The following is a 14,984-nucleotide window of genomic DNA, read 5'->3' as shown; positions in this document are numbered from 1 at the left end:
CCGAGCTGCCAGCCCCACGAGCACTGCACGGCCTCATTACCACATGAAGCGCCACAGAAGGACCTTTTCATTTGCTCCCAGTGACTGTTTTCCACAGTCTTGTGGGGGGGATGGGAGGGGGACACCCTACTCACCCCCAGTTAACAATGGAGCACAAAGTCCTGGCAGAAGGAATCTCACCATGTACCCTGGGGCTATTTTTGATTACAGTGAGTGGCTGTGACTCAGAGTGTGCCCTGGCAGATGACGGCTCCCCCCTCCCCTCCCCTCCCCTGCCCTCCTCCTACCCCCTTCCCTGGAGATGAGCAGGCAGCCTGTCCTTTGTGCGTTTCCTTGGCCAGCCTCTCACGCTGCTGCAGTTCACTGATATGGCCACAGCAGCCGGCCTGCAGGCCTGACAGGGCTCTGACAGTGGTTTTTACCATATATGGCCATCAGAGCGCTGGGGCTGTCAGCTGGCCAGGATCATTTCCTTCCTTTGCTTTGATTGGCTGCGTGACTCCGAGAATGGTGAGATCTGAGAGTGTGTGGTGAGGGGAAGCCACTGAGTCAAGTGCAAAGAACATTTAACTCTTTCCTTGTTTTCTGGAGAGTGAGTCTGGGCTGAGCACATGGGCAAGTGCTGCTGCCAGAAGCCGCCTTGTATAAACGTGATGATGACCCAAGTCAGGGAAGCAGCGAAGAGCAGGTTTCTGAATACTGATTACTCTACTAAAATAGACTCCAGGTGCAATGGACAGATTTCTGCTGTCCCCGTTTGTCCAGAAGCCTCTTTATAACCATATGTAGTAAACGTTCTGCTCTCACCAAGTTGAATTCCATGCTAGTTGGGGGTGGGACCTGAGCTGAGTCCAGGGAGGGCTGAGCCTGGAGGGCAAGTGATGAGCACAGCACGTGTTGGCTTTCTCAGAGGAACGGGGACTTGGGTTTCCTTTCTGGCTGAGCTTTAAGTCGGGAGTAAATGATACAGGCTACTGAATTGGGTCTCTGCTCCAGTCCTCCTGCTGTTTACAACCACTGCAAGATGTGAGCTGCCTCGGCCATGCAGCGTAAGGCATTTGCCTAAAGAAAAAGAAAAAAGAGAGAGCTGTGATATTTTTCTGTTTTTCATCCCCACTTCAAGAAGGGTGGGTTTTTGTTCTGAGGCTTGTGGGTAAACCAGTGCAGAGCTGGGATTGGAAGGGGTAGCTCTGGGGCTTTTCCTCATTCACCAAGGGTCCCATGGGAGGAATCTCCAATGTCATTGGAGGTGACACTTAGTACCAGGGGTTAGGCAACAAGTTACTCTCCTTTCTGCTTGGATATTAAATGCTTTGTTTTAATTTCCTATATTTGCACTTAGTTCGATAGTTCTTTCGCTTTCCAGTTTTTCCTTTCGAGCTGAATTGTATTTTGACTAGGTTCTGCCTCATCTTGGGCTCCTAGTTTTTCTTTGTTCTCAGACTGGAGGGATCACATGGAATTACTTGTCTGCATTGAGGAGGTCTTTGCTTTATAAATTTTCTGCTGAGTCAGGAAGTTAGGAAATAGAGCTGCTCCATTTGCTGTTGTGTGTTTAGGTGTGGTTGAGTAAGGAAATGCCAACTCTTCCACCTTTTTGCTTTCTGATAATAAAATATCCATAGTTTTATAGTAACTGCCCTCAAGTTCTTAATGGACTTTTAAAATGGTCTGTTCACTGTTCAACTCAGTCTTTAAAGAGGACCTGTGATGCCAAAATGGTTTGCTTGGCATTTTCACTTGTGCTGGTAAAGGCTGTTCCTTTTCACTCACAGGCAGGGAACGGCTCTCAGCACCGTGCTGCCTCTCCCTGGCAGCTGTGGCGGCTGGCTCACTTTCCAGGACCCGGTAACCCAATCTCTATGTGCTATTCCAGAGCACCTCCTCTCACCCTCAGGGTTGGCGTTTCTGGTTCCCTTAAAGTAAAACCTCCCCAGAATGTTTTATTCCTGGGCCACGAGCTGTCACTCTTGGTGACCAGCCTGTCAGCAGGCCCTGTATTGTGTGCATCCGTCTTCCTGGTAAGCTACAGGGGTCCTTGTCTTGCTCTTCTGGCCAGTCTCTCCCCTGTGCCATGACCACTGTCACTGTAGCTCCTCCCTGTGAGGGAGCAGGGCCTGAAGAGATTGCAGTGGAACATGTATCCACATAAATAATACTGTTCCAAGAAAAAGGAAGTTGAAAAAAAAGGAAAACCCACTTCAATAGATATCCTTTTTTGACTCCTTTGAACTCTGCACAATATGAATGGAGGCCTTATGCCCAGGCTGCAAACTTTTCCTTTGCTTCCGAGCACATGTTTGACTTAACCGTTCTCCTTGCGGAGGGTTCAAGAATTCTCAGGGTATTACTCCAAGGCCAGTAATGAGGTATTATCTGTGCCTTTGAAAAGATCTTTTAATGTATGGACAATATGATAAAGTTACTGAACTTTGGACACATCAAGTGATTTTGATCAGCATTTTTTCCTAAAATGAAAACCTGTATGAATATAAAGTAGGGAATGAACAGTTTGAAAATCTTTGTTCCTTGAGTCGGGATGGGGGGTGGAGTGGAGGCTGTTTGGGCCTTACATCTGAGGGTGGTGTAACCAGTTTGGATAATAAGCTCAGATTATAGTAATGGATTATGAAGTGGCTGGATTATAAGAAGAATGCAGATGAGAAGTTTGGAGGGAGGTCCTGGGAGCTTCCTGCTGTGGACTAGCTGAGGGAGATGGCCTAGGAAGCGGTCACAGCCCGCCGCCCCACAACAGCTTGCGTTTCTATGACTGAATCCAGAGTGTAAACTAGAAGGACATTGTATGTGGAATACCCTGAGCATCTTAAAGGGGAATATTTGATTTGAGCGATAAAAGTAACGGGGGTCACTTTTTGGCACCATACGAGTTTTTTTTTTTAACTTTGTGGAAACGTATGTTAGTTGTGAGAAAGAATAAGCCTGCTGGGTAAAGTGTTATGTGGCTTTAACCAAATGTTACTTTTGGAAGAAACCAGTAATTATTAGATTGAGCCTCACTGGCACCAGTTTGGTAGTATCTTCAATCTAATATTGAGTGAGCTAATGTGTGGATCGAAAACAATTACCATGTGAGGGGACCGTCTTACACTGAGAAACAGTCATTCTGAATGATTAATGCAAAGGTCATATTGGAAGCATCCCAATGTTGTATTTTGAGACTTTGGGAGGGTGAAAATGTCTGCACCTGTAAAATACGCCATTAGCTTCCTTGAAAATACATCCCAGGTGGAACTCCTTTATAGAAACATCTATGAGAAGATTTCTGTACATGTCTGTTTGTATACATTAGAATTCTTTTGATTGCACAGTAGCGTCTTCGGCGTGTGGGATGAGTGCACTTCCTAAATATGGATTCCTTTTTTTTTTTTTAATTTATTTTATTTATTTATTATTTATTTATTTATTTATTTATTTGGCTGTGTTGGGTCTTCGTCTCTGTGCGAGGGCTTTCTCCAGCTGCGGCAAGCGGGGGCCACTCTTCATCGCGGTGCGCAGGCCTCTCACTGTCGCGGCCTCTCTTGTTGCAGAGCACAGGCTCCAGACGCGCAGGCTCAGCAGCTGTGGCTCACGGGCCCACCTGCTCCGCGGCCTGTGGGATCCTCCCAGACCAGGGCTTGAACCTGTGTCCCCTGCACCGGCAGGCAGACTCTCAACCACTGCGCCACCAGGGAAGCCCTGGATTCCTTTTTGAAAAGAGATATGACAAATAAGTAAGATAGGACTTCCCTGGTGGTGTGGTGGTTAAGAATCCGCCTGCCAATGCAGGGGAAACAGGTTCGAGCCCTGGTCTGGGAAGATCTCACATGCTGCGGAGCAACTAAGCCCATGTGCCACAACTACTGAGCCTGCACTCTAGAACCCGCAGGCCACAACTACTGAGCCCACACGCCACAACTACTGGAGCCTGCGTGCGTAGAGCCTGTGCTCGGCAACAAGAGAAGCCACTGCAATGAGAAGCCTGCGCACCGCAACGAAGAGTAGCCCCCGCTCGCTGCAACTAGAGAAAGCCTGCGTGCAGGAGTGAAGACCCAACACAGCCAAAAATAAATAAATGAGTAAAATAAAATTACTAAAAAAAAAATAATAATAATAAGATACACTATTTGATGTAAATGGAAGCAGTTGTGGTTTCCTATTCAAACTAATGGGAAATACCTTTACAACTAGAAATATCATTTCATAAGAGTTACATTGAATTTTGTATGCCTAAGGAGGAAATGTTTTTGCCAACTTATTTAAAATTATAAACATTCCTTCATAGAGCAGTTTTACAAAGTTATGTATTTACTGATGCTTAAATTTTGATTTTTCACCCCTCACCGCCCCCCCCCCCCCAAAAAAAAGAAAGCCTGTAGGAGGAGAGTATTGCCTAACTCTGTGGGCTTAGTTGAAGCATCAGTCTCCAGGAGCTCTGCTGAGGCTTTTGGCTGCTTTGAAATTTTTGAGGACCTTCCCCATACCCAAAGTGAATGATAGTGCTGGTGTCTAGGTGGTTTTCTGCCACCGTAAGGGTTGCTAGCCAGAACATGTCAAAGCCATCAACCTCAGCTTGGGCCGCCACATGGAAATTGTGCTGTCACACCTCTGCCTCGTGCCAGCTGTACACACACTTTGGAGGCTGCATTTTCCCTGGGGCTCATATTGCTGGGCCTCCTGCAGGCCACCGGATCTTTTAGATAATAATAGTCCTTAAGCCAGTGCCCTGACCTGTTTCACCAGTGTCCCATAAGTGTATGAACTGGGGTCTGGGCCAGAGCCTTTGGGAATCTTGGTGTTGGTCATTTTCGCCACTTGAGTTGACTTGCTGGTAATTCTCATCACTTGGAGTTTTAGCTAGAGAGGTACAATAAAAGCTCTATGGCATGTGATCGGGATAACTAGTAAGTAATCAGTACATTTGAATAATTATTTAAAGCAAGAAATCTGAACATCCAATTGGCTAGTCTCAGCTAAACTTTCAATTCCATGCTAGCAAAGTAGTAATATTCTAGATGATGTAACTGAGGTGATGCATCCTTAATGAAACAGTGGACTGATTTGTTAGTAAATGAAATTATTCTATATATAACCCTTGGGAAATTGATGAGTAGTTCTTAAATCACTGTTCAGCCAAAAAAGATACTTTAAAAGCTGTTATTAAGTTCTTGTCGGTCTTTCTCCCAGCCTCGGCATTCATTTAAATTTGCTGCTTAGACGTGCAGGTAAGCCGTGTTGTCACCATGACTTGCAGCGATGTCTTTCTGAATGGTCCTTCACAATCTAGAATTAGACATGGATTCCTTGGTTTATTCACTGGATGATAAATGAGGATGTGTCATGATTATGAATGAGAAATGCATTCTCACTAGATCCTAGGGCAAAATGACTTTCAGAAGTGATGTGCCTCATCTTTACCATGTCAGGCCGTTATTGTGTGGCTTCCCTCAGTTTCCATGGACTTGAGCTCTCAGCAGTTTATATATAATTGCCCAGCGCCGCCCTTTTAAAGATACATACTTATGGGTGAAATATGTTGTTGTGCTTTGGGTTTGATTTTGTTATGGGTAAGAAGCTATTTGGAGGTGCAAGCCCTTGGAATCACAGCAGCTGATAACTTGACTGTGTGTGGAGCACACCCTGTGTGTAAAACCATCATTGCACATTTAAAACAGCATTTTTTTCTCATACTTCTTTTTGTTCCTCTATCACTGTCAGACATTTAGTCGATTCCGTTTCTGTTGTGCTGCAGGATGATGCTACTTTCCCTGTTTTATTTGTTGTAAGGATTTGTGATGATGTTATAACCAGAGGAAGCAGCTGTTTGCAGGGTATCATTTTTTATTAACTTGTGTTTCTGATGACCAGCTGCCACTAATTTCAACATTACTCTTGTGCCTTTTTCACAACCCCATGGCATAGTGGAAATTTTCTTTCTCTGTAGAAACCTAGTAGGATTGTCAGTGATATTTTAGATCTCTGCTTCTTGGTTTTCTCTGTTCCTATTTCTTTATTTAGAAAGTGGGAATAATAGAGTTGCTGTTTCATGAAGGTAGTTGTGATAATGCACATAAAAGATTGTCATACAGTTCTTAGCACGTAACATAAGCACTCTGAAAGCGCTAGCGATTTTTATTACTAATTATTTGTTTTTGATAGAAAGGGAGGAAATAAGTGGCAATTGTCTTTTAAATTACATTCAAGTTCCTGTGAAAATGTTGGGCTCTTTATTACTTTTATGCTATAGACTTGTCGGGGCTGAGTTGAGAATGGCAGAAATGCTTCTTACTATTCTCAGATATCTTACTTGATTGAAGAATACTGGTGAGTAGCTATTTACTTTTTGCCAGGGTTGTATAATTTTAGCCTTAAAAAGAAAAGTCATTTAGTAAGCTTCTGAGTATAATTAAGAACAACTAATATTAATGTACTTCCAGATTCCCCTCAAAATTGCTGTATATCTGAGCAAAAGCTCTTCTTAGCCCAGATTGAAAAAAATTATTTGGTGTCCTTGGATGTTTAGAGTTTAGTGACTATACTCTGCCATCAAGGATGCCAGATGGGGTGTGCTGGGGTGAGCCTCAGAATGCAAACACCCTGAGATACAATAAAACATTGCAGGTAGAAAAGCTTTTTTCCTTGGGATTAAAGGTTTGTGTTTTTTTTTTAGATTTTTAAAATAATTTATTTATTTATTTATTTATTTATGGCTGAGTTGGGTCTTAGTTGTGGCACGTGGGATCTTTGTTGAGGCATGCAGGATCTTCACTGTGGTGCACGGGCTTCTCTCTAGTTGTGGCTTGTGGGTTTTCTCTTCTCTAGTTGTGGCACACAGGCTCCAGGGTGCGTGGGCTCTGTAGTTGCGGCACGTCGGTTCCAGAGCACGTGGGCTCTGTAGTTTGCGGCTCACGGGCTCTAGTTGAGGTGCGTGAGCTCAGTAGTTGTGGCATGCGGGCTTAGTTGCCCCACGGCATGTGGGATCTTAGTTCCCTGACCAGAGATCGAACCCACGTCCCCTGCATTGCAAGGCGGATTCTTTACCACTGGGCCACCAGGGAAGTCCCATAGATTTTTTTTTTTAATGTAAATGAATAACAATACATTGGTGTGTTTCTCAACTTTATTATATTTTAATTATTTTTTTTAAATAGGAACCAAACAAAATAATAGGACACTCATGTACTCACCTACAAGATTAAACAGATGTTAATATTTTGCCAGGTTTGTTTCGTATCTCCCATTTTTGAAAACAGTAAAGCATAACAGATGTAGCTACAATACCATTCTCCTTTCCATCTTTTCTCCTTCCCCAGAGGTAATCGTCTCCTCAAAGTTGGTATGTATCATATGTTTGTACTTTATTACATGTGTATGTACCTATAACATAGACTATTATTTTGTATGTTTTAAACTTTTATATAAATGATATTTATTCTTATACCAAAGGACAGTTACATTGCTTCTGCGTTTTTCACTGTTTCCAACAGTGCTGCCATGAATACCCTTGTGCAAAATATGGGAGCGTTTCTCTCCACAGACCATCGAGAAGTGGTATTGCTGAGGGGTGGGCAACTTCAGCTCCAGTTGTTTCCAAATTGCTCTCAAAAGGAATCGTAACAGGATACTCTCCTGTGCGTAGTTTTTATGAGTTCCTCTTTCCAAACATGTTTGCCAGCACTTGTATTTAGACTTCTAAATTCTTGGCAGTTTTAATAGGTGTCAAATATTACCTTATCGTTTTAATTTGCAGTTCCCTGATTACCAGTGAGATGGAGTACTTTACATACATCTGTTGGCTTTTCAGGCTTCCTTCCCTGTAGATCCCTGTTCATATCATTTGCCCCTTATTCTATTAAGTTGTTTGTTGATTTTGTCAGGTATATATTTTACGTATATATACATACATACATATATATATGTATATACACACACACACACATAGATATAAAATATTCTCCCAATCTGCAACTTGTTTTTTCACTTTACTTGTGTTTTTTGAGAACAACCCACACTGCTGAATTTGTATTGCTTTTTTCCCCCCTCCTTTTTTGAGGGGAGTTTGCATCAATATTTATAAGTCACATAGGCCTAAGTTTCTCTTCCTTACACTGTCCTTCATATCAAGGTGGTACATTCCTTATGTAGTGAGTTCAGCAGTGCACCTTTATTTTTTATTCTCTGGGAACACTGGTTTGAGATGATTTCTTCCTTGAATGTTTGGGAAAACTCATCTGTAAAACCATCTGGGCCTATTATTTTTGGTATTTACTGATTGATTTTGGGTGGGCAGTGATGTGTGGAGTTACAGTACTGGTTCTTTTTTTATTATTATTATTTTTACCTTTGGCTGCGTTGGGTCTTCATTGCTGCACGCGGGCTTTCTCTAGTTGTGGCGAGCGGGGGCTACTCTTCGTTGTGGTGCGCAGGCTTCTCATTGCGGTGGCTTCTCTTGTTGCAGAGCATGGACTCTAGGTGTGCGGGCTTTAGTAGTTGCAGCATGTGGGCTTCAGTAGTTGTGGCTTGCGGGCTCTAGAGTGCAGGCTCAGTAGTTGTGGCACATGGGCTTAGTTGCTCCGTGGCATGTGGGACCTTCCCGGACCAGGGCTTGAACCCGTGTCCCCTGCATTGGCAGGCGGATTCTTAACCACTGCACCACCAGGGAAGCCCACGGTACTGGTTCTTTTATGGTTCTGGGTTTCTTTAGGTTTTCTGTTATATTGAAGAAGTTTTGATACATCACACATTTTCTAGGAGCTTGCTTATTTCATCTGGAATTTTAAGATTTGTTTTAGCTATATCCCACAAGTTTTGACATGGCATGTATTTACTGACCAATTTTAACCTTTTTCTATTGGCTATTATGATTTTCTATGTGAATTATTTAGTAAATTAAAATTTTTTCGGGGACTTCCCTGGTGGTGCAGTGGTTAAGAATCCGCCTGCCAATGCAGGGGACACGGGTTCGAGCCCTGGTCCAGGAAGATCCTACATGCCGTGGAGCAACTAAGCCCGTGAGCCACAGCTACTGAGCCTGTGCTGTAGAGCCTGCGAGCCGCAACTACTGAGCCCGCATGCCACAACTGCTGAAGCCTGTGCACCGAGAGCCCGTGCTCTGCAACAAGAAAAGCCACCGCAACGAAGAAGACCCTGCTCGCTGCAACTAGAGAAAGCCTGCGCTCAGCAATGAAGACCCAACGCAGCCAAAAATAAATAAATAAACTTATTTTTAAAAAAAAAAGAAAGGAGAAGAAGAAGCCTGATACCGTTTATGTTCCTGGTACAGTAGGCAGGGTAGGAGTGATGTCGAGGACTTGGATAGGTTGGCAAACATTTTTTAAAAAAACAAACTTTTCAGATGCATTGGAGATTTTTGGCTTATATTTTTCTGTTAATTTTTAATTGTATTGCATTCTACTCAGAACATGCTCTGTACAGTATTGATTCCTTGGTAGTTTCTGAGATTTGCTTTGTGGTATCCTAATTGGTGATTTTTTAAAAAAAAGTTTATTAGTGTGCTTGGAAACAAAAAAAATGTGTGTTTTAAAATGTTGGCTACAAGTTGTAAATATCCATTAGATCAAGCTTGTTACTTTTGTTAAAGCCGTTTATATTCATACTGATTTTTGTCTGTTTGATCTCTTAAATCTTTATTAGAATCTCTTAAGATTATGGTTTTGTCATTTTTTCCTTGTACTTCTGTCAATTTCTGCTTTAATTATTTTGAAGCTTATGTAGTTAGATGAGTTAAAGTCCATAGTGACTGTAGCTTTTCTCTGAATTGTTTCTTTAAATGTTAAAATGTAATCTTAAATAATGCATTTCACCTTAAAATCTATTTGTTCTAGTATAAGCACCTGGTACATATTTTTATATCCCTTCCCCTCCTTTAGTTGCCTTTTTGTATTATTATTTTGTAAATGTGTCTTATAGCTGGTTTTAATCTGATCTGAAACACCTCGTCTTTTAGCGGGTGAGTTTAAGTCATTCATATTTACTGCGGTTTGTGATTTATGGTTGGTTTTATTTCCACCATCTTATTTTGTGCTTTCTAGTTTTCATGCTTTTTCTTGCCTTTTTTTCTTTTTATTTCCTCTTTCTCTTATATTCAATGAGTTTTTAAAATTCCACTAATCTTCCTCCCACTCCATACACTTTTTGGAAGTTATATATTCTCTTTTAGTGTTTACCCTTAATTTTAACATACTTACATGACTTAAAGTCTAAAACTAGTCAAATTTTCTGCCTTTTTCTAGGGAAGGGCCCTGAAACCTTTGAATTCTGATCATATCTTTCTTTTTTTTAAAAAATAAATTTATTTATTTATTTATTTATGGCTGTGTTGGGTCTTCGTTTCTGTGTGAGGGCTTTCTCTAGTTGCGGCGAGCGGGGGCCACTCTTCATTGTGGTGCGCAGGCCTCTCACTATCGCGGCCTCTCTTGTTGCGGAGCACAGGCTCCAGACGCGCAGGCTCAGTAGTTGTGGCTCACGGGCCCAGTTGCTCCGCAGCATGCGGGATCTTCCCAGACCGGGGCTCGAACCCGTGTCCCCTGCATTGGCAGGCAGATTCTCAACCACTGCACCACCAGGGAAGCCCCATATCTTTCTATCTTACATGTTATTGTTGTTTAGTGTTTTAGTTCTGCCTTGTCTTACCTGTACTCCAGTTAGTCATAATTACTACTGTTGTATACAGTCAATGCCTATTTACATTGACCACATTTACCAATTTTTTTGCTCACTGCTTGTTTTGGTATCCCAGTTCTTTCTTCTGGTTCACTTTCTTTTCCTGAAATAAGTCCTTGAACTTAGTTCTTTGAAATTAATTTTGAAATTCTTAGAGATAAGTCCAAGAACTTAATTCTTTGAATAAGAGTCTTTAAATGGTAAATTTTCTGTATCTTTTTGTTTAAAAATGTTGGGGTTTTTGTTTGTTTTTTTGGTCATCACTTTTGAATGATAGTTTATCTGGGTATAGAATGCACAGGTGGTTGTTTTTCTTCCCATTTCTGAGATAGTTTCTGATGTCTTTGTTTCTGTACTTGCTTTTGAGAAGTCTGCTCACAGTTAGTCTAGTTATTCTCTCTGTAGGTAATCTGTCTTTTCTCTATGGCTGCTTTTGTTTGAGATTTTATCTTTGTTTTAGGTGTTCTGAATTGCACTAGGATATTCTACTTGGGACCTGTGCCTCTTCAATCTGAAGACTTATGCCCTCAGTTAAACTTGGAAAATCCTCAGCCCTCACCTCTTCAGTTTTTTGTTTCTCTTGCATTCTCTTCTTCTGGAATGTCTGTTGCAATGTGTGTCAGGCCTCAACCTGGCCTTTGTGTCTCAGAATGTTTTAAATTACTAAATATCACACATTCAAGATAGTAACTATATCTATAGTTTAAATAATAATAATACATAATAAAACAATAATAATATTAAAAAACAAAACACCTGTGAGTTCACCGCCAGCACCTTGAGTAGTAGAACATTACATGGGGTAGGAACTCCAGGGGAGGAGCACTCACAGGGGGAATTAGGTAAAACTACCTGGCTTGGGTGCTTAGTAGCAGTTCCTTCTTTAAGAAAGGATACGGTCAGGGATGTTGGTAGAATGGATTCCGGCAGTTGTTAAATTTTGGGTAACATTTTTTGAGCACTAGAGGTGCTGGGACAGTACCAAGTGCTTTACTTTGATTGTCTCAGTTAATTCTCACATCAGCTCTTGAAGAAAGAATTCTAGCGTTCTCGTTTTACAGGTGAGAAACTGAGGTCGCCAGATGCAGTAATTTGGCCAGAGCCTCAGGGGAGAAAATGGCAGCGCCACACCCCAGCCCTGGCAGCCTGGTCCCTGACCCTCACTGCTTCTTGGCCTGTCAGTGACCCATGTGGCTTCTCATACAAGACCCAGGTTCTCTGTAATACTGTGTTTCTTCCTTGGCATTTTCTTTTATGAATTCCTGTTTTGGGTGATGCAATTCAGGAGACCAAAACTCTGGGTTGAATTAGTTTTCCAAGAGAAAGGGGGAGCATGTGAAAAAACCCAGGCCTCAGGTCCGTAGGCTGGTGCACCTTCACACTTCAACTCAGAACTCACCTTTCTGCGCAGAAAACCTTCCCAAAGGCTGGAGTCCCCGCACAGCTGCTTGAATGTCCTCTTCTGTGTTCCTGCCGCCTTGGGCCTGTCCTGGTGCCGCACGTCTTGTGCTGCGCTCTAGCTGGAGCTTTAGATGGACTCCACGCTCGGCCAGGACAGGGCGCCCTGCTCGCCTCTGTGTCTCCAACACTCAGCTCAGTGTCTGGCCCAGGGTTCACGGATAACACACGCTTGTAACTCTTAATGACTGAGTAAGTTAACATGTTATACAGGAAGAACTAATAATAAGTGCTAGCTTTTTATTGAGTATTTACTGTATTCTGGGTACTCTAATTAATTTTTTACACACCTTATACAGATCGTTGTAATGCTAGGTTATGATTTACCTCATTTCTCATTTACTCTTCACGGTAATCCTGGGAGGTAAGTATTACTGTTACTCATTTTACAGATGACGAGCTGAAGCTTAGAGAGATTACCTGTCTGAGATCACACACTGTTTAACCAAGAGAGCCTGGACTTGAATCCATATCTGTCTGACTCTGGAGCCTGTGGTCTTTGTGCTTTAGCACACTGCTTCTCTGGAGATTTCCACAGTCAAGTCAAAGTGGAGAAATCCAAATTTACTGATCTTGAAAATTTTCCAAGAAGCCTGCCCCCGTGTTGTGACAGCTGGCCATAACAGGAGAGTAGCATCAACCAAAAAATAGGTTCACTTTTGCATTGTGGTGATTACTTTCTGTTCACCTGCGTTTAGCATATGTAGAAGAACGTCAGCAAGGACTGGCATTAACCTTTTTAAAAGGAAGCAGCTTTTGTACAGCTGTTGTTGTAATAGCATTTGTCTTGGTTAACACCAGACAAAATTGGTCCGATAAGCCAGATTGGCTTGTTAGGTTCAAGTGTGTAACATGAGCACGTTGTGACGGTTGCTATGACCAACAATTAGAAGTTGTGTTCTTAATGAGATGTGGATCTGGGTAATGGCTGAGAGCTAAGGTGGTTACTTAGAAGGCCCGGCTGGCGTTTCTGTTGATGGAATAGACCTAGACATTGAAACGTGCTATGTCCTTCGGCCCCTGAGCAGTGGTTAAAGCTTTTCTTTTTATTACCTTCACTTTGCTTGCTCACTGGAAGTGCCATCCACTTCCAGAACTGTTAATTTGTATATTCAAGGGCATTAGCTTATCATATTAAAGGTTATATTTTACATTTTGAATAATACCAGGTTTGGTTTTTTTTTAAACAGTAAAAACACACCTATAATTTACAATAGGCTATTGTTAGAATTGTACTGTGGTAAAAAGACTCTTGTATTCTCTTTTGCTGTGTCTATTAATGCCGTTGATTAAATAAAATCTCTGTGGTTCTGGAAATGTAGATCCTTAATTTGATGGAGTATCCTTGGTAGTAACTGTTTCTAGAAATGCAAGTTGACATTTCTTAACAGTTGACGTTGGCTGATGTGAACGTCATAATTTGTAGATTCTTGAGAGTTTGGGGTAGAAGTAATAAAGGAGAAGTGGGTCTGACAAAACATACAAACTCTGTGGCATTGATGTTACATAATAGGTCTGTCTCTCTCTCCTTTCAGACTGGTCGAATTGACAAATCCTACCCCACAGTGTGTGGTCACACAGGACCGGTGCTGGACATAGACTGGTGCCCACATAATGATCAGGTCATTGCCAGCGGCTCAGAGGACTGCACGGTTATGGTAAGTTCCCTCGGTGTGGTGGGCACACAGGCCAGCGAGACTCACCTGCTGCCTTCAAAGAATGTGTGTGTGGAGGCTTGAAATGCAGAAAATCATAGAGTTTTGATTGTCCATTGGACTATACAAGAATTTAACGACACTGAAGTTTAACTGCAGATAAGCCATTTTACAAGTTTATATCAAGGAGTTGTACTCTATTGTCTTTTTTCTTCTTTTGCTTGTGTGTGCGTGCATCCTTGTTAACAGCTGACACATCTGCTTGATGGGAAGATTTTAGGGAAAGTAAAAGGACTTTCAAATAATTCTGTGAATGTCATTGCACCACATGACCTCCCTCCCCTCTAAAAAAGGAGAGAAAAAATTGCTAGCATGAATTGCATATTACAGTGAAATACGATGCCAAAGGTTAGATAGATAGACGGGATATGAAACAGATATTGAAAGATAGTAAAGAGTTTTTGTAGCTACTTATTTCCAAGCTAATGTCTAGTGGACCCTGGTTAACGAAGTCCTTTTTATGCAGATGTACAAATAACCAACCTGAAAGATTGTTAAAGTAAGTTCTGTATGTTCCCCAGTTTGGATTCCAAACGTAGGTTATGTATGAAACCAGGCTTTGGAGTACTTGTGAATGTGAAGCTTCTTGTTCTTGATTATGTTCTTCTTAGCCTTCAAATGTAATTATGAGTTTGGATCCATTTTTAATCCTAGCCCAACATCTGCTGCAAAGACTGGGCAAGAGAGCAGACAGGGAGCCCTGAAGTCATGCCTGGAGTGGCGGCAGGTCGTCCCTCAGGCAGCCTCACACCTGGCAGGTGGAGAGCTGCGAGAACTGCACTTTGGTTATCCCCCTCTTGGTTTTCTGTGCACTGAACCAGACTTAGAAACATTGTTTGGAAGGCTTTGTTAATTACAGTTATTTTACATAAACAGAAATTAATTCCTGAACTGTGCCATTTAAACGTTTACCCATTTTTCCTCATGGACTTTTGGCTGAGGATAACTCCTCCTGTGATCTCATGATTTTGGCAGCCAAAGTGTATTAAAGAAATATGCTGCTATTAAAAGGAATTGTTCCATTTAACATGCCTTGCTAAATTGATCATTTGAATGGCTACAGACACATTTTGCTAAGGGAAAGGAACAGTATTTAGACCTGATGCCCAAATCTTAAACTAAGAGTCTTAA

General features: G+C 42.0%; 1 protein-coding gene across 3 annotated transcripts in view; it reads left to right on the top strand.

Moving 5' to 3' along the window:
• The window catches only part of CORO1C (coronin 1C), an 83,497-nt gene that overhangs the window by 37,364 nt on the left and 31,149 nt on the right, over positions 1-14,984 (top strand). For all 3 annotated transcript variants that reach the window (XM_007180078.3, XM_057526797.1, XM_057526796.1), the window contains one exon: positions 13,674-13,796. In XM_007180078.3, coding sequence (XP_007180140.2) covers positions 13,674-13,796 — 123 coding nt within the window. The remainder of the gene's footprint in view (positions 1-13,673; positions 13,797-14,984) is intronic.

This window comes from Balaenoptera acutorostrata, chromosome 13, assembly GCF_949987535.1.
Source record: "Balaenoptera acutorostrata chromosome 13, mBalAcu1.1, whole genome shotgun sequence".
In the NCBI taxonomy this organism is placed as follows: Eukaryota; Metazoa; Chordata; class Mammalia; order Artiodactyla; family Balaenopteridae; genus Balaenoptera; species Balaenoptera acutorostrata.
Note: the sequence above shows the minus strand (reverse complement) of the source record. Positions and strands in the feature narration are given on the sequence as shown.